The following is a 19,133-nucleotide window of genomic DNA, read 5'->3' as shown; positions in this document are numbered from 1 at the left end:
ATTGGGTGTACCTCCGTCAGGTGCACACCTTGTCTCTCCAAAACACTGTATACAAACTTCGTCAATGGGAACCTGAGATTCCCATAGATGAAGAATGCAGCATATACCCCTATCTTGCCTTTAGGGGCATCGTACACCGTCTGATGAGACGCAGGAAACTCAGGCTCGAAAGGTTCGAGCATGAACTTCCTGACGATGTACAGATAGAGGTCGAGGGGAAGAGCACACTGGCACTCGCCAGCAGAACTCTTATCGTCCTTGTCAGAAGTGGACGATGGGTTCTCGGCATACACGTCAAACTCCTCGGCGGTAGCCTCAAGATCATGAGTAGACATGTTTTAGATGCAAAGAAGGAACGATTTCAGGAGAATGCTCGACAAAAGTTATGAATATTCACCGGAAATCGTTTAGAAGAAGAGTGAAGTGAAGTTGTGGATTAAGATGCACCCTCCCCCCCTTTATATACTCATCGCAATGAATGCGATGAATTTAATGCGGAGGAGAAAGAGAGCGCAGGTGCAATGAAACTATGACCCGTGGAAAGAGCAAGCTGGCAACAGCTGTTGAAAGGACGTGTGCCGTAAAATTCGCGCCCACGCGCCTAAAAAAGCGTCTGGAATGACCATATACCGTCACGTCACCATAACTTCCTGCACGTCCTGAAACTGACAGAAGAAACCGTCGGACGACGCTAACGTCCCTTCAACAGTTTGGACTGTTCTTATCGTTTCACCAACTCTTCGAATTTCAAAAAGATTCAAAAATAAGAGGGAATACACCCCCTTACCTTGGCAACCAAGTAACTATACGACGGGTGCGGGTACAGTGTCAAGGCAAAACCCTTCACATACTTAGCACCCGCAGGGAATTGAAGCCAAGAATACCTTGGAAGTAAAGTAACTATAAGACTAGTGCGGGTACAGTGTCAAGGCGAAACCCTTCACATACTTAGCACTCGCAGGGAATTGAAACTAAGAAGTATTTTCTGGGCCATGCTTGTGGACATGGATATAATATCCCCGCATAGCGGGAACATTGAGAACTAGATTGTTTGATGTTCCAAGATGGAATTGGTTTTTTTAAACATAATTGATCACTATGTCAAACTACCAAAACCTCGTGGAGAACATATACAACTGAAACTCAACGCTCCTGACTTGCGAGGAGGTTACACACCTACCCGCATCATACCCAAAGATCAAGCAGAAAAGTGGGAAATTCTGCGTGACATTAGAAAACCGCAGGAAGAATCCCCACGGAAAACCTTAAAACTAAAAACCCTTTTCAAAACCCCTTCCTTAAGTCCAAAAGTTCACCTCACTTATTAACAATTCATGAGAAGAACATTGGACTGGGGGGACTTGAAGAGGTAGGTCCCAGCAGAGCCCAGTTGGACCCGCAAGACTCACCTTGAAGAGGGACGTCTGCGCAAGGACCAACTGGTTCCGCAGGACCAACCATGCTCAGAGATGAAGACCTTAGGCGCAGTACGCCTGCTGTTTCCGCAGGAAAAGCCTCCCAATGGTAAAGTACCCCGCCTGTTCCCGCAGTTGCGGATACAAGCCATCAGGGAAGGCTACCCGCACTAATAGCAAGGCTACACGCACAAGGCACTAACTCTCAATAATTCAGTGTCACCTAAAGGAATGAGCAAGGCGGGCATACTCCCGCCCAAATGAGCCAGTCCGTACGCTTCTGGAAGATCTTGTGTACTATACCTGCCAAGGTATGGACAAAATAGACAAGATCTGACCAAAGCAGTCCATGAACCAATCACAGGGTGACAGCTCACCGACAACAGTACGAGGAGCACGCTCTAGTACAAAATGTCACTATCAGCCGCTGCCTACTCACCAACCCTTGTCGTGGCACATACATAGCCTGCAGTTGGTGGAAAAGGAATAGTACACAGCCAGCGGAAAAGGAATAGTACACAGCCGGCCATGTCACTATCAGCCGCTGCCTACCCACCAACTACCAGCATGGCACGTGCGTAGCCTACAGTTGGTAGAAAAGGAATATTATACAGCTGGCTGTACCTGCTTGGAAACCTACCTTCGGCTATAAATACTCCAACACCTTGGAACGGTTCCTTCATCTTGTATCTCATCTTCTCTAGCAATCTCTCTCAATATATACACATATTCAGAGCAATCTAGTCTGATTCTCACGTCGGAGGGTGGTCACAAGGAGGAACCCCCCTTCTCAGTGACGAGCTCACGGTGTCTGTTTTGCAGGTCGTTAGAAGAATAACCATCTTTGCCGGACCTAACCCTCGTGGGAAACATCTACTTAACCCCCAGATTATCCATAATCTGTCCGGGGTCACTTAGTGTTTCTTCACACTTTGAAGAAAATCAATATGAGGGATTTTGGAATTTGATGGATGGCCTAATCTTTTATGCCATGTACCAATAGTTGTCGTCATTGCGTGTCTTTTACCTCCCATCATCCATATTTTTTATAAACCATCCTTGCAATTACCCACTCCAATCAATATCTTCGAATGTAAGCCTTGCATAACGTAAAAATAAGGAAAGAATGGCGCATTGTAAATCTTGAGATAGTCTACTAACGGACAAAAGATTGCATTTAAAATTTGGAACATAAAGGACATCTTGGTCCATCATTCCGTTAGGTAAAGTGTAATCCCCTCTACCTTCAACTGTTCACTTTTGGTACTAACAGATGGTTCATATTTATTTTCGTCTTATTATTAAGCATGGCATCATCATAATTATGTGCTCAGTTGCACCCGAATCAACAACTCATTTACCTTCCTTACCGACGTTACCTGCCACATTTGCTACCGGTGCGATTTCATCTTTGTCTACACCATCTTTATTTCCAAAGAAATGCACATACTGTTGGTATTCAGCCACGATCATTCCTGGGATCAGAGTAGCCTTTGTCTCTATGCCAACAACCATAGGTTTTGGTATTTCTTGTTTACCTTTACGGGACAACCATTCGGGATACCCGATGCGTTTAAAGCATCCATCCATGTTATGACCATTTTTGCCACAAAAAGTGCAATGTTCAACTGCTCCTTTAGTGTTACTTTTTTATTCTCTTGGTTTAGGTTTGCTAACACGTTCTCGTTTTGCGGAAACGTGGGTTGGAAAACTGTAACTTTGGTGAAAACCATCTTTGTTCCGGTAATCGCTCTTTGCTTCTCATCATCATATTCTAAATGATAGGAAACATTAAGTGATGGTGTATGTCACATTGCCATCGCCTTAAGGTTTTAGGATTTCTCGGTTTGGTTATGTTGTTGGTTTTTGTTATGGTTGCTTTGATACCATAAAGAATTTCATTTTGTTAAAGGTCCAAAGTGCATCATCAGAGAATGAATGTTGTAAAGAAAAAGTGTGTACATCATTCTCTAAAATAATATCACCACCCAATAACCAAGGCAATGACCAAAGCTAAAACAAAGAAAGTAATAAAAGGCAAGATAATCATGGGATCGTAACCTGTTACATAATTCTCTTGGGAGGCGCTCCTATATCATGGAAATCCGAGAAACAACCGGTCGTTTCTCGATCATCGTCCGAAGCCGAATATCGAGCCATGGCTGTCGTGGTAAATGAAATATTATGGATGAGATGGATTTTAAAGGAACTTGATGTCCCTTAAGATGACCCGACACAATTATTTTGTGACAATCAAGCAGCCTGACATATAGCAAACAACCCTGTCTTCCATGAACAAACCAAACATGTCGAGATGGATTGCTATTTCGTTAGAACACGTGTGGAGTCCAAAGAAATACAAACCATGAAAATTAGCACAACCATGAAACTTGCAGATTTATTAACTAAACCATTGGGTGCAAATCATTTCCGGCACAAGAGTGACTTTGATACCACTTGTAACATCCGGCCCCTCGCATGCCCACGAAGAGCTCACGGATTTGTTTTTGGTTGCCCAAAACGCGTTGGTGATTGAAGAGGCAGGACATTACTTATGAACCAGTGATCTCTCTTGTTCACGGCCGATGTGGGATAGCCTAAGAGTGGGACAATGTTGTGTTTTGCCAAGGGTGTTACAACCTTACTCGACAAGTTGGACATTACAGACCTCCATGCTCCAACTTGAGGGGAATAAACGTTACTATGCATAATTTATGCATATTATTCTGCCCATCATTTACTTCCTCTTTGTCTTTCATTTTATATTATTGCCTTATTGGGTTGTGTGGTGTGTTGAGTTGTTCAGTGTCAATGGGCTGATCATTTTGAAGAAAAAATTCATAGTGGGGCTGTGACATTTCAACATCAGGCTCATTTAATCCATCTAAGCTTTGGTTGTTCATTTCAGATTCTAGGCTAGGATCTGAAGGCATTTCTCGTTCGGTTTGTGGCTCATGGTCACGTTGTTCGGAGGAACAAAAATTCTCTACAAATTTGACATCCCTTGATATGATAATTATATACGTGGCAGTTAATATGCATTCCCCGAAAACCTTGTAGGTAAGTTAGACTCAAATCTAAGTGCTCGAGAAATTTCTAAAAGGTGTCGATGTTTACGTTCCACCACACCATTTTGTTGTTGTGTATGTGGACACGTGGTTTCCAAAACAATCCCTTCTTTGGCATAAAACTCAAGCATGTAATTGGATGTGAACTCCCCACCATTGTCACATCGGATTTTCTTAATATTTTTCTCAAATTGAACTTTTATCATTTTATGAAAATCAACGAGATAAGTACTAGCCTCATGTTTATGTTTTATGAGAAAACCCAAACAACTCTACTAAAATCGTCTACTATAGTTAGAAAATAACTTGCTCTAGAAAAAGAAGGTGTATGGCATTTCTCCCACACATCACAATGCAATAAATCAGAGCAAGCATTCGTTTTGGTAGTGCTAATAGGAAATGGTAAACGGGCAAACTAAGCCTTAACACAAGAATCACAAAAATCCTTTTGGTTTAAACGCGTGTTTTTAAGAAAATCAACATAAGAAAGCTTAGAATTCGAAGCATGACCTAATCTATTATGCCATGTGTCAACCGTTTTCATTATAAATTTTCTCTTATCCCCCGTCATCCCCATCTTCTATAGACCATTCTTGCAATCACCCACTCCGATCAATGTCCTCAAACTCAAGTCCTGCATTACACAAAAACTGGGAAAAAATGTGATAGCACATTGGAGATCTTGCGACAATTTACTGACGCATAAAAGATTGCATTTAAAATCGGGGACATGTAGGACACCCTTTATTGTTATTCCATTAGGCAAGGTGTATTCTCCTCTACCGTCAACGGCTATGGAATCCCCATTTGGTATAACAACGGGTGGTTCATGATTTTTCTTAATTTTATTTTTGAGGTAAAAATCATTGAAAATTATGTGATCGGTGGCACATGAGTCAATAACCCACTTACCTTCATGGCTAGTATTACCTGCCATGTTAGCAACCAACGTGTTTTCTTCTTCAATAACATTAATCTTATCGCCAAAGATCTTCACGAATTGTTGGTATTGCTCCTTTGTCAAACCTGGTATGTTGCTCGTTCCCTTTTCAACACAATCGACTTTTGGTTTAGCCTTTTCATGTTTTCCTTTACCCAGCCACCATTCCGGATACCCAATAAATTTAAACATCCTTCTTTCTTATGACCATCTTTTTCACAATAATCACAATGTTCAATCCGTTCACCTAAATTACGCTTTCCATCATTATAAACAAATTTGTTTTGTGACAAATTCAGATCCTTCTTCCTAGGCGAAAAGCTTGAAAGGTAGTTGCATCATTGATTGGTATTTTTGAACCAAAAATGGCTCTTTGCTGTTCATCATCGTATACCAAATGGTAGGCTGAATTGAGGGCTGGTGTATGTTGCATAGCGAGGATTTGAGTACGTATGGTTCCATACTCGCTATCTAGACCAAGGAGAAATTCATATAGCCTCTCTTTGTCCTTGAGGTCATTAAGTTTCTTTCCGAGCCCGCATGTACATCCGTTACACATGCATAAAGAAATCGGAAACATGGACTCGATTTCGTCCCAAATGGAACGTAGCCTCGTGAAGTAGGCGGAGATGGACGATCCTTCCTGTTTGATCATGGTCAAGGAATGCTTCAGCTCGTATGCCCTTGGTGCGTTATCCTTTCCGAAACGTTCTTTCAAATCTGCCCAAATCTCTTGAGTTGTGGAAGCATATTTTGCGCTGGTTCGTATTTCTTTCTCCATTGCCGTGTTCAACCAGCCCTTAAGCATGGCATCACACAGCATCTAGGCCATGTAGGTTGGTGAATCAGGTTCCGGTTTCTTGATTGACCCATCGATGAAGCCTACCTTGTTCTTAGCAAACAAGAAATTCAACATCTCTTGGGACCAATTTGTGTAGTTTCCATCGGTAAGCACGTCATTAACGTGTAACTATCACGGATAATCAGAGGCATGTATGTAATACGGAGAGGTATGATCAGCAGCCCCTCCATCGGTTTGTTTTCTTTGGTCGCCGATCATGGCTGAGTCAAATTTTTCTTTATCACCGGTCATGGCGGCGATTAGGGTTTTGGTTGTGGAATGTTGGTTTATTTTTGAGTGTAGGATCTTTTATGTATATGTTCTAATATCATAACAAAATGGTGATAGTTTTATAATGTGAGATGAAGGAAAGAATGGGTGATAGTTTTATACTTCCATAAAAACATCTTGGGAGAGTGACTATAAAAGATGAGAGAGAAGAGAGAATTGATGGTTTTAGAAGGTTGTGCGTAGGATAAGTGAGAGAAAAAAATTTAACTTATGAACATATATCATGTGACACTTTTAAAAGTACTCCAAAAAAATATTGTGAATGCTCTTACAACAAAATGTATATTTATCATTATCAAACAAATTGGTTTAACCAAATGCATAGTAACAAATTAAAACAAAGAAATATGGTGGCATTTGGTTGAAACACATTAGAATAAGAGCTCAACGGGTCCTTTGTCCCGAAGCTGATGTGTTTTTGAAAAGAGTTCAACAGGTCATGCACAATAACTCATCGACGGCAAAAACCATAATTTTGTTTTCAGTAGGATCAAATTTGCCATTAAAAAAGGGTTGCAGTGCTCCTTGTTGCCCCCTACCTCTTGATTGTAATTGGATGTTTTTTATGGGGAGAAAATTGTAAGAAAGAAGAGAAAAAGAATGCATAACTATGATTCATTCATTATATAAGCATCATCATCCGTATAAGTTAGTATTGTTATACATCGTAGTATAAGTTAGTATTGTTATACATCATAATCAAGCTGGGTATAGTATAAGTCATGACTATCATGGTTCTCTATGGTTTATGGCTTTGATGATGTTCTGGTTTATGGCGTGGCAACTGGCAACCTATGTTGTAGTCGTGTAGCACACTAGAGCCTTGGCTAACAACCAGTGTCAGTTTTGTGAATGTGGGTTTTCTAAGTTTAGTCATCAAATTCACGAATTTGGGTTTTTTTCAATTCCGTTGCAACGCGCATGCACTACTTACTAATTATACCATAAGTTTTAAAACAAGAGTCATAAGCTTGATGAACATTCGAAGCTAGATTAAAAGTTGGGCAGTCATTTATTATTTTGATATATAAAGACAAGATGAAAGCCACGATTATTATTCATCTTATTATTAGAAACTACCCTCCCATGCATCTCAAAGATCAACTAGAGATGCAACTCTCCTTCATTTGCCTCATACTTCAGAAGGTGCATTGCTGGCTCATGTCCAAATTGCACTGATTGGGCAGATCCTGAACAATCTGCCTCACCATCTCCGACTGCTGCCTGCCAAACCTCCCGAATTGCGACTGCTGCTTCATCACTCTGCTAGCTATCTCTCTAATGGCCCTGCACTCACACCCATTCTTCATGTACTGGAGCTCGTCACAGCACTGTTGAAGTTCTGGCGATTGTTCTTGTTGATAGCCGACGCTCATCTCAGGGTACTGGAGTTGTTGTGTGACGAACCTGTTGAAAATATCGTTATACGATTAGGGTTTGTGCTTAATATATGATTATGATTGTGTTAGAGTACTATCTAACATTGGAAAAGGTGGAATCTCATATTATGTCCTAAACTAGCTAGCAAAGTTAAGGTAAACAATGTATGTGATCATTTGATAATGAATCTTTAAGAATACTTATATAGTGTACCTTTGGCATTTGTTGACTGGCCTTTGGATATCAGTTTCGCTGCATTGGGGCTGTGATCCGCCAAAAGGAGGCGTGGGCTTGGGAAATAAAGGGATTTGGAATGGGAAATCGATCGGGTTGCTTCCAATTCCGCATTGTGTTTGAAGGTTGCATAGGTTAGGGATGGCCTGAGCCTTCTGCCTCAACTGTTGTGACTGCTGAGAACCGAGGAATGGTATAAAGCTATGCCACTCTTGTTGTTGTTGTTGCTGGGCTTCTTGGAACACCTGCTTCACGGCCTCACATTGGCACGGCTCGTTGATGTTTTGGAGCACTTGGCAGCATTGCTGGATGAATGGCTCCTGGAACCCCTTCATAGGGAAGTATCCTTGGAATGGAATACGGCCCTTCTGGAGGAACGTGCGGCACGGGTTCAGGTTCTGTCCCTGTAACTGTCGGCGACATTGCATTTGCTCTCCGAATGGGAAATCGAACTCGTCGTTGATGGCGGTGGTGACGATGGTTGCATGGGCAGTAACCAGGGCGACGAAGGCGAGTGCGAGAGCTATTAGCTTTGCCATTGTTGGTTTGTTGTGTGAATTAGGGTGTGAATTAGGGTGGTATATATAGTGGTTTTAGGGTTTGCATGGAGGTATATACGTGGAGAGGTGTATTTAATCGGTGGCGCAATATGCTTATTTGTTGAGCATTTATTAAGAACACGTACAAGTTTTTACATGAAAAACGTAGCAAGTGGAATAATGGTTTGGAGTATGTGTGAGGTGTCAATAGTGTTGATGGTGTTTTTACATGAAAAGTGTAGCAAGTGGAAGTGTGTTTTGGAGTATGCATGTGGTGTCATTGGTGTTGATGGAAATATATGAATTGGTTCCACGTGGACTTGAACTCGGTATGATAATGCATAGCCAAGTAGCAAGGGTTTTAATGTGAAAATAAGAAATGAATGAACATAGGATTCTGAAAAGTTATAATTAATACATAAGTTGTAATATGATATACAAGTTCATCTAAAAAATCATAATATATTCCTAAATGGTCTTATAAATTTGGAATGACAAGTTATAATCATGATCGATGTAATAAGTTGTTTAGTGTTAATTATTTCTTATTATTTTTTTTTATGATGATTCTACTTTTATATATATATATATATATAATAAGTTGTTTAGTGTTAATTATTTCTTATTATTTTTTTATGATGATTCTACTTATATATATATATATATATATATATATATATATTTAATTATAAGGCTTGTAATGTGTCATTGGGTTGTTTCAATTTATACACAAAGTCATATTATATCATAACATGTTAACTAGGTGTTAATGATCTATATATATATATATATATATATATATATATTTAATTGTAAGGCTTGTAATGTGTCATTGGGTTGTTTCAATTTACACTGAAAGTCATATTATATCATAACATGTTAACTAGGTGTTAATGATCTATATGCATCGATAAGCCATTAAGCCTGCTAATTAACAGTACAAGTTTATTTGTTGAGCATTTAATAAGAACACGTACAAGTTTTTACATGAAAATTGTAGCAAGTGGAATAATGGTTTGGAGTATGTGTGAGGTGTCAATAGTCTTGATGGTGTTTTTACATGAAAAGTGTAGCAAGTGGAAGCTAGTGTTTTTGGAGTACGTATGTGGTATTGTGGTGTCTAACGTTGATGGGAATATATGATGAATTGGCTCCACTTGGACTTGAACTCGGTATGATAATGCATAGCCAAGTAGCAAGGGTTTTAAAAGTGAAAATAAAAAAAGAATGAACATAGGATTCTGAAAAGTAATAATACATAAGTTGTAATATGATATACAAGTTCATCTAAAACACATTGCCAAATCGTCTTATAAATTTGGAAGATGACAAGTTATAATCATGATCGATGTAATAAGTTGTTTAGTGTTAATTATTTCTTTTTAATGATTCAACTCATTCACTTTTAATTATTAGGCTTGTAATGTTTCATTGAGTTGCTTCAAATTACACATATTCACAGTGACAGATTCATGAAATTTTTTCACAAGGGTCGGGAAACTTTTTGGTCGGTATTCAGTTGACCATCGCTACATATTTTTTTTTTCGATTCCGTTCGGCCGGTCATGTCAAGTAATCGGTATATTTTTTTTTGTCCAGTTGGGCCTCTCCGATCGGCTAGAATTGGGTCAGCTCGAGTAATATAGAAAAAAGATAATCAAACAAATAAAAATACATGAAACTTCATTAAAAATGCATAAATAAAATGTCATATGTCTAAAATTGTTCTTTACGGGTTTTCATTTTATGAAGCTTAACAAAAACATTATATATAGTACGCATATCTTTTTCAATAAAACAAATACAACTATCGTTTAAATTCTCATCACCCATTTGATTACGCAAAAAAGACTTCAGGTAAAAGTATTTTCAACATTTGTGGTTGTGACGGGTAATACGAGAGTTGGCCTCAATAAACGATAAACTAATACAAATGAAGTTGGTGAGCAAACCCACGTATGTAGAAAGTCGAAACATTTTCTTTGCAGATTAAAGCTCTTATAATTCGTTGAACTCACATAACAAATTACTTGCTCCATTGTAACATTTTTTGATAAGTTAAATGCACATTGGGTTGAGAGTTTTGGGCTTGGACTTAAAAACTTAGGAATAAGATTAATTAGACATTTGGGCTTAAATTTGTATTAAATTCGTTTCAATTAATCTTAAAATTAACTATTTATATACATTTATATTAATCTTAATCTTAAATTTGATCTCCTTAATCTCTCATAGATCATAGATCTGAGATGTAATTAATCTAACACGGATCTAGTTCATGATTACTCTTGATTATATGTTATCTGTTATTATTATTAATATTAGTTATATATATATATGTGTATGTATAATATTAGTATGAAGATCGAGAGAGAGATTGGACAGCCTTTAGTTAATTAACTCTCAAAAAACGTGAACAATGTTCACCTATAAATAGAAGATAGGTCTAGTTCGCTAACATCCCCTAGCGAACTAGACACTACTTCGTTACATACATAAACAGATAAATAAACTAACGAATCATTTTCTGATTCGTTAAACATCCTTAACGAATCAGGGAGATCTTAACTTAATTCTAGTTCGCTAAACATCCTTAGCGAACTACACTTTACATATAACGAACTAACTTAAAACAATAATATTTTATAACATTAAACAAAACGTCAAATACGTTAAAGATAAATACAAAGACTTGAGACGCAAAACCGTGCACTAACAGACACCCCATCGTCTTGAGCTCTTAGTCTTTAAATTACTTGAAGCGCTTGGACTGCAAGTCTCTGCAACTAAGAATTCCGTTTTCATAACAAACACGCACAGCGCGTTGGAATTGCATAGCCAGGTCAAAGTCTTTATTGCGCTCAAACAGAATTTTGTTTTTGTGTAGCACAAAAGGTCGAAGGGTTGTTCACAGCCGTCCGAAGGGTTGTTCACAGCCGTCCGAGAACCCTACGCACCACTCGGGGCGGCGTGGCGCGCCCGCTCGACGCAGTCCACAGCCGTCCGAAGGGTTGTTCCCCGGCGGATGTTCCACCGTGGAACATAAACCTCATTGGAATCCGACACTGTACAAAAGAAAAAACAGTAAGGAAAAGATGATAAAAAAAAGGGATAAAAAGGATATAAGGCCAAGATAACCCCACGCACCTGTAGCGTCGACAACAGGTCGATAGCCACCAAACCCATCACCTGAACCTAAGGGATATCCATCCAAAAGGTCAAGGAGATGGGAAGGAGGCAAAGATTGGCTAGACGTCCCAACCCCGAACATACCTGAAGGACCGGCCGCGGTCGCCGGCGCCGGAGGAGACATGGTGGAGGCCGCCGCGGTAGAAACCAACGGAGGTGAACTCACCGGAGGTGAACTCACAACCGTGGCCGTCGCCGCGGAAGAACCCGCAGAAGAACCACCGCCGGCTCAGTGAAGGATTCCGTGAAGATGGCACTGACAGCCGGCGGGGATGATGTTACAGTTGGAACAGTTGCCTCAACGGGATGAGCAACTGAACCAATACTGCAAACAGGCGTAGCCGCCTGGGCCATCGCCTCGGGTAGGTTGACCAAACCTACCGTCGTGGGTCCAGAGCTGCTCCTTCCCGTTCCACTCTGGAATGCGGTTGCATCCATGCCTGCATGAAAACATATTTAAATATAAAGGCGGAAATATATGAAGTTTAAGTAAATGAAGTTTATACTTACGAGTCCTCTTGAGCTTGAAGGTGCGAACAGGCGGGGACGAACCCGATGGAGCCAGCCTCTTCACACCGGTCACCGTCGTTGTACTGGGCTGCCCGGAGGTGACAGCTGTCTCAACCTCCGAAGCAGTGGTCTCACCACCACCAGGGTTCCCCGCCACCTCTTCACTTTCGGTCTCCGACTCAGACCGGTTCCCCTGATCGGCAGTGGAGGCAACCTTCGCCTTGCCCTTCCCGCCAGCAGCCTTCTTCTTCCTCGCGAAGAAAGGACCATATGTGGATTCCTCATCAGAAGATGACAAAATTAGAGGAATTCCAGCAGAGGTTTCAGCATTGAGAGGGCGAGGGTTAAATAATCTTTTACCTGGCCGCGTGGCGCTCAGTATCTCGTGGCCTGGCGGGTAGGCCTCCACAAACCGATCCGCCGTCTGCTCAAGGATGGGCAACTCGTTCTCGTCAAGAGCACGAGTACCCAACCGAGCAGGACCACCGCTATCCCGCGGCTGCAGAAGAGACTGCAAGTTGTTTCTCTCTGAAAATAAAAGAGAACTGGTTAAAACAAAAATCCTAAATTAGCAAATAATATGAAGCATACCGAAAGGGATAGAGTTCAAACTGTATTCGAGGACGATGGGAATCTGTGGCGCTTCCGCCCCGGCATCTTTCCACACCCGGCTCATACCGAGCATCACCATCCCAGACTCCGCGAAGCGGTAAACCGGATTCTGGATCCGGGATATCTTGGCAAGCGTGAAAGCTGGAGAGTGCTCTCCCGTTCTTCAATGTCATCGCAATAGGGACGACACGGGCAGAGATGTAGAAGAACTCCCGCTTCCAAGACCGAAGACTGCGCTCGGTAGCACAAATCTTCAAACCCTTGATCCGGGTGACCAAGGTGTACCAGCCTTGGATGCACCTCCAGGAGTAGAAGGTCATCAGGCGGTCGACATGGGGCTCCACACCCAGAATGAGGCACACCCATTCAAAATGGCGGATCTTGGCTATCGCCATTGGATGTACCTCCGTCATGTGCACACCGTGTCTCTCCAAAACACGGTATACAAACTTCGTCAATGGGAACCTGAGATTCCCATAGATGAAGAATGCAGCATATACCCCTATCTTGCCTTTAGGGGCATCGTAAACCGTCTGATGAGACGCAGGAAACTCAGGCTCGAAAGGTTCGAGCATGAACTTTCTGATGATGTACTGATAGAGGTCGAGGGGAAGAGCACACTGGCACTCGCCAGCAGTACTCTTATCGTCCTTGTCAGAAGTGGACGATGGGTTCTCGGCATACACGTCAGACTCCTCGGCGGTAGCCTCGAGATCATGAGTAGACATGTTTTAGATGCAAAGAAGGAACGATTTCAGGAGAATGCTCGACAAAAGTTATGAGTATTCACCGGAAATCGTTTAGAAGAAGAGTGAAGTGAAGGTGTGGATTAAGATGCACCCTCCCCCCCTTTATATACTCATCGCAATGAATGCGATGAATTTAATGCGGAGGAGAGAGAGAGCACAGGTGCAATGAAACTATGACACGTGGAAAGAGCAAGCTGGCAACAGCTGTTGAAAGGACGCGTGCCGTAAAATTCGCGCCCACGCGCCTAAAAAAGCGTCTGGAATGACCATATACCGTCACGTCACCATAACTTCCTGCACGTCCTGAAACTGTCAGAAGAAACTGTCGGACGACGCTAACGTCCCTTCAACAGTTTGGACTGTTCTTATCCTTTCACCAACTCTTCGAATTTCAAAAAGATTCAAAAATAAGAGGGAATACACCCCCTTACCTTGGCAACCAAGTAACTATAAGACGGGTGCGGGTACAGTGTCAAGGCAAAACCCTTCACATACTTAGCACCCGCAGGGAATTGAAGCCAAGAATGCCTTGGAAGTAAAGTAACTATAAGACGAGTGCGGGTACAGTGTCAAGGCGAAACCCTTCACATACTTAGCACTCGCAGGGAATTGAAACCAAGAAGGATTTTCTGGGCCATGCTTGTGGACATGGATATAATATCCCCGCATAGCGGGAACATTGAGAACTAGATTGTTTGATGCTCCAAGATGGAATTGGTTGTTTAAACATAATTGATCACTATGCCAAACTACCAAAACCTCGTGGAGAACATATACAACTGAAACTCAACGCTCCTGACTAGCGAGGAGGTTACACACCTACCCGCATCATACCCAAAGATCAAGCAGAAAAGTGGTAAGTTCTGCGTGACATTAGGAAAACCGCAGGAAGAATCCCCACGGAAAACCTTAAAACTAAAAACCCTTTTCAAAACCCCTTGCTTAAGTCAAAAAGTTCACCTCACTTATTAACAATTCATGAGAAGAACATTGGACTGGGGGGACTTGAAGAGGTAGGTCCCAGCAGAGCCCAGTTGGACCCGCAAGACTCACCTTGAAGAGGGACGTCTGCGCAAGGACCAACTGGTTCCGCAGGACCAACCATGCTCAGAGATGAAGACCTTACGCGCAGTACGCCAGCTGTTCCCGCAGGAAAAGCCTCCCAATGGTGAAGTACCCCGCCTGTTCCCGCAGTTGCGGATACAAGCCATCAGGGAAGGCTACCCGCACTAATAGCAAGGCTACACGCACAAGGCACTAACTCTCAATAATTCAGTGTCACCTGAAGGAATGAGCAAGGCGGGCATACTCCCGCCCAAATGAGCCAGTCCGTACGCTTCTGGAAGATCTTGTGTACTATACCTGCCAAGGTATGGACAAAATAGACAAGATCTGACCAAAGCAGCCCATGAACCTATCACAGGGTGACAGCTCACCGACAACAGTACGAGGAGCACGCTCTAGTATAAAATTTCATTATCAGCCGCTGCCTACTCACCAACCCTTGTCGTGGCACGTACATAGCCTGCAGTTGGTGGAAAAGGAATAGTACACAGCCGGCGGAAAAGGAATAGTACACAGCCGGCCATGTCACTATCAGCCGCTGCCTACCCACCAACTACCAGCATGGCACGTGCGTAGCCCACAGTTGGTAGAAAAGGAATATTATACAGCTGGCTGTACCTGCTTGGAAACCTACCTTCGGCTATAAATACTCCAACACCTTGGAACGGTTCCTTCATCTTGTATCTCATCTTCTCTAGCAATCTCTCTCAATATATACACATATTCAGAGCAATCTAGTCTGATTCTCACGCCGGAGGGTGGTCACAAGGAGGAACCCCCCCCTTCTCAGTGACGAGCTCACGGTGTCTGTTTTGCAGGTCGTTAGAAAAATAACCATCTTTGCCGGACCTAACCCTCGTGGGAAACATCTACTTAACCCCCAGATTATCCATAATCTGTCCGGGGTCACTTAGTGTTTCTTCACACTTTGAAGAAAATCAATATGAGGGATTTTGGAATTTGATGGATGGCCTAATCTTTTATGCCATGTACCAATAGTTGTCGTCATTGCGTGTCTTTTACCTCCCATCATCTATATTTTTTATAAACCATCCTTGCAATTACCCACTCCAATCAATATCTTCGAATGTAAGCCTTGTATAACGTAAAAAAAAGGAAAGAATGGCGCATTGTAAATCTTGAGATAGTCTACTAACGGACAAAAGATTGCATTTAAAATTTGGAACATAAAGGACATCTTGGTCCATCATTCCGTTAGGTAAAGTGTAATCCCCTCTACCTTCAACTGTTCACTTTTGGTACTAACAGACGGTTCATATTTATTTTCGTCTTATTATTAAGCATGGCATCATCATAATTATGTGCTCAGTTGCACCCGAATCAACAACTCATTTACCTTCCTTACCGACGTTACCTGCCATATTTGCTACCGGTGCGATTTCATCTTTGTCTACACCGTCTTTATTTCCAAAGAAATGCACATACTGTTGGTATTTAGCCACGATCATTCCTGGGATCAGAGTAGCCTTTGTCTCTATGCCAACAACCATAGGTTTTGGTATTTCTTGTTTACCTTTACGGGACAACCATTTGGGATACCCGATGCGTTTAAAGCATCCATCCATGTTATGACCATTTTTGCCACAAAAAGTGCAATGTTCAACTGCTCCTTTAGTGTTACTTTTTTATTCTCTTGGTTTAGGTTTGCTAACACGTTCTCGTTTTGCGGAAACGTGGGTTGGGAAAACTGTCGCTTTGGTGAAAACCATCTTTGTTCCGGTAATCGCTCTTTGCTTCTCATCATCATATTCTAAATGATAGGAAACATTAAGTGATGGTGTATGTCGCATTGCCATCGCCTTAAGGTTTTAGGATTTCTCGGTTTGGTTATGTTGTTGGTTTTTGTTATGGTTGCTTTGATACCATAAAGAATTTCATTTTGATAAAGGTCCAAAGTGCATCATCAGAGAATGAATGTTGTAAAGAAAAAGTGTGTACATCATTCTCTAAAATAATATCACCACCCAATAACCAAGGCAATGACCAAAGCTAAAACAAAGAAAGTAATAAAAGGCAAGATAATAATGGGATCGTAACCTGTTACATAATTCTCTTGGGAGGCGCTCCTATATCTTGGAAATCCGAGAAACAACCTGTCGTTTCTCGATCATCGTCCGAAGCCGAATATCGAGCCATGGCTGTCGTGGTAAATGAAATATTATGGATGAGATGGATTTTAAAGGAACTTGATGTCCCTTAAGATGACCCGACACAATTATTTTGTGACAATCAAGCAGCCTGACATATAGCAAACAACCCTGTCTTCCATGAACAAACCAAACATGTCGAGATGGATTGCTATTTCGTTAGAACACGTGTGGAGTCCAAAGAAATACAAACCATGAAAATTAGCACAACCATGAAAGTTGCAGATTTATTAACTAAACCATTGGGTGCAAATCATTTCCGGCACAAGAGTGACTATGATACCACTTGTAACATCCGGCCCCTCGCATGCCCACGAAGAGCTCACGGATTTGTTTTTGTTTGCCCAAAACGCGTTGGTGATTGAAGAGGCAGGACATTACTTATGAACCAGTGATCTCTCTTGTCCACGGCCGATGTGGGATAGCCTAAGAGTGGGACAATGTTGTGTTTTGCCAAGGGTGTTACAACCTTACTCGACAAGTTGGACATTACAGACCTCCATGCTCCAACTTGAGGGGAATAAACGTTACTATGCATAATTTATGCATATTATTCTGCCCATCATTTACTTCCTCTTTGTCTTTCATTTTATATTATTGCCTTATTGGGTTGTGTGGTGTGTTGAGTTGTTCAGTGTCAATGGGCTGATCATTTTGAAGAAAAAATTCATAGTGGGGCTGTGACATTTCAACATCAGGCTCATTTAGTCCATCTAAGCTTTGGTTGTTCATTTCAGATTCTAGGCTAGGATCTGAAGGCATTTCTCGTTCAGTTTGTGGCTCATGGTCACGTTGTTCGGAGGAACAAAAATTCTCTACAAATTTGACATCCCTTGATATGATAATTATATACGTGGCAGTTAATATGCATTCCCCGAAAACCTTGTAGGTAAGTTAGACTCAAATCTAAGTGCTCGAGAAATTTCTAAAAGGTGTCGATGTTTACGTTCCACCACACCATTTTGTTGTTGTGTATGTGGACACGTGGTTTCCAAAACAATCCCTTCTTTGGCATAAAACTCAAGCATGTAATTGGATGTGAACTCTCCACCATTGTCACATCGGATTTTCTTAATATTTTTCTCAAATTGAACTTTTATCATTTTATGAAAATCAACGAGATAAGTACTAGCCTCATGTTTATGTTTTATGAGAAAACCCAAACAACTCTACTAAAATCGTCTACTATAGTTAGAAAATAACTTGCTCTAGAAAAAGAAGGTGTATGGCATTTCTCCCACACATCACAATGCAATAAATCAGAGCAAGCATTCGTTTTGGTAGTGCTAATAGGAAATGGTAAACGGGCAAACTAAGCCTTAACACAAGAATCACAAAAATCCTTTTGGTTTAAACGCGTGTTTTTAAGAAAATCAACATAAGAAAGCTTAGAATTCAAAGCATGACCTAATCTATTATGCCATATGTCAACCGTTTTCATTATAAATTTTCTCTTATCCCCCGTCATCCCCATCTTCTATAGACCACTCTTGCAATCACCCACTCCAATCAATGTCCTCAAACTCAAGTCCTGCATTACACAATAATTGGGAAAAAATGTGATAGCACATTGGAGATCTTGCGACAATTTACTGACGCATAAAAGATTGCATTTAAAATCGGGGACATGTAGGACACCCTTTATTGTTATTCCATTAGGCAAGGTGTATTCTCCTCTACCGTCAACGGCTATGGAATCCCCATTTGGTATAACAACGGGTGGTTCATGATTTTTTTTAATTTTATTTTTGAGGTAAAAATCATTGAAAATTATGTGATCGGTGGCACATGAGTCAATAACCCACTTACCTTCATGGCTAGTATTACCTGCCATGTTAGCAACCAACGTGTTTTCTTCTTCAATAACATTAATCTTATCGCCAAATATCTTCACGAATTGTTGGTATTGCTCCTTTGTCAAACCTGGTATGTTGCTCGTTCCCTTTTCAACACAAGCGACATTTGGTTTAGCCTTTTCATGTTTTCCTTTACCCAGCAACCATTCCGGATACCCAATAAGTTTAAACATCCTTCTTTCTTATGACCATCTTTTTCACAATAATCACAATGTTCAATCCGTTCACCTAAATTACGCTTTCCATCATTATAAACAAATTTGTTTTGTGACAAAT

General features: G+C 41.2%; 2 protein-coding genes across 2 annotated transcripts; both read right to left on the bottom strand.

Annotated features, from left to right (window-relative positions):
- Positions 1-5,718: 5,718 nt before the first annotated feature.
- LOC143534515 (uncharacterized) lies at positions 5,719-6,204 on the bottom strand. The gene has a single exon (XM_077028982.1). The coding sequence runs from the start codon at positions 6,202-6,204 to the stop codon at positions 5,719-5,721; it is 486 nt and encodes a 161-aa protein (XP_076885097.1).
- Positions 6,205-7,612: 1,408 nt separating this feature from the next.
- On the bottom strand, positions 7,613-8,940 carry LOC143534499 (2S seed storage protein-like). The gene is made up of 2 exons (XM_077028968.1): positions 8,149-8,940; positions 7,613-7,962 (listed from the first exon to the last, which is right to left on the bottom strand). The coding sequence occupies exons 1-2, from the start codon at positions 8,706-8,708 to the stop codon at positions 7,695-7,697; spliced, it is 828 nt and encodes a 275-aa protein (XP_076885083.1). The 5' UTR covers positions 8,709-8,940; the 3' UTR covers positions 7,613-7,694.
- Between the last annotated feature and the right edge of the window lie 10,193 nt (positions 8,941-19,133).

The sequence above is a fragment of the Bidens hawaiensis genome, unplaced genomic scaffold (assembly GCF_021521415.1).
Source record: "Bidens hawaiensis isolate Kalapana, Puna unplaced genomic scaffold, B.hawaiensis_p1.1 tig00010169_1, whole genome shotgun sequence".
NCBI lineage: Eukaryota > Viridiplantae > Streptophyta > Magnoliopsida > Asterales > Asteraceae > Bidens > Bidens hawaiensis.
The sequence above is the reverse complement of the archived record's forward strand: the minus strand, read 5'-3'. Positions and strand labels throughout refer to the sequence as shown.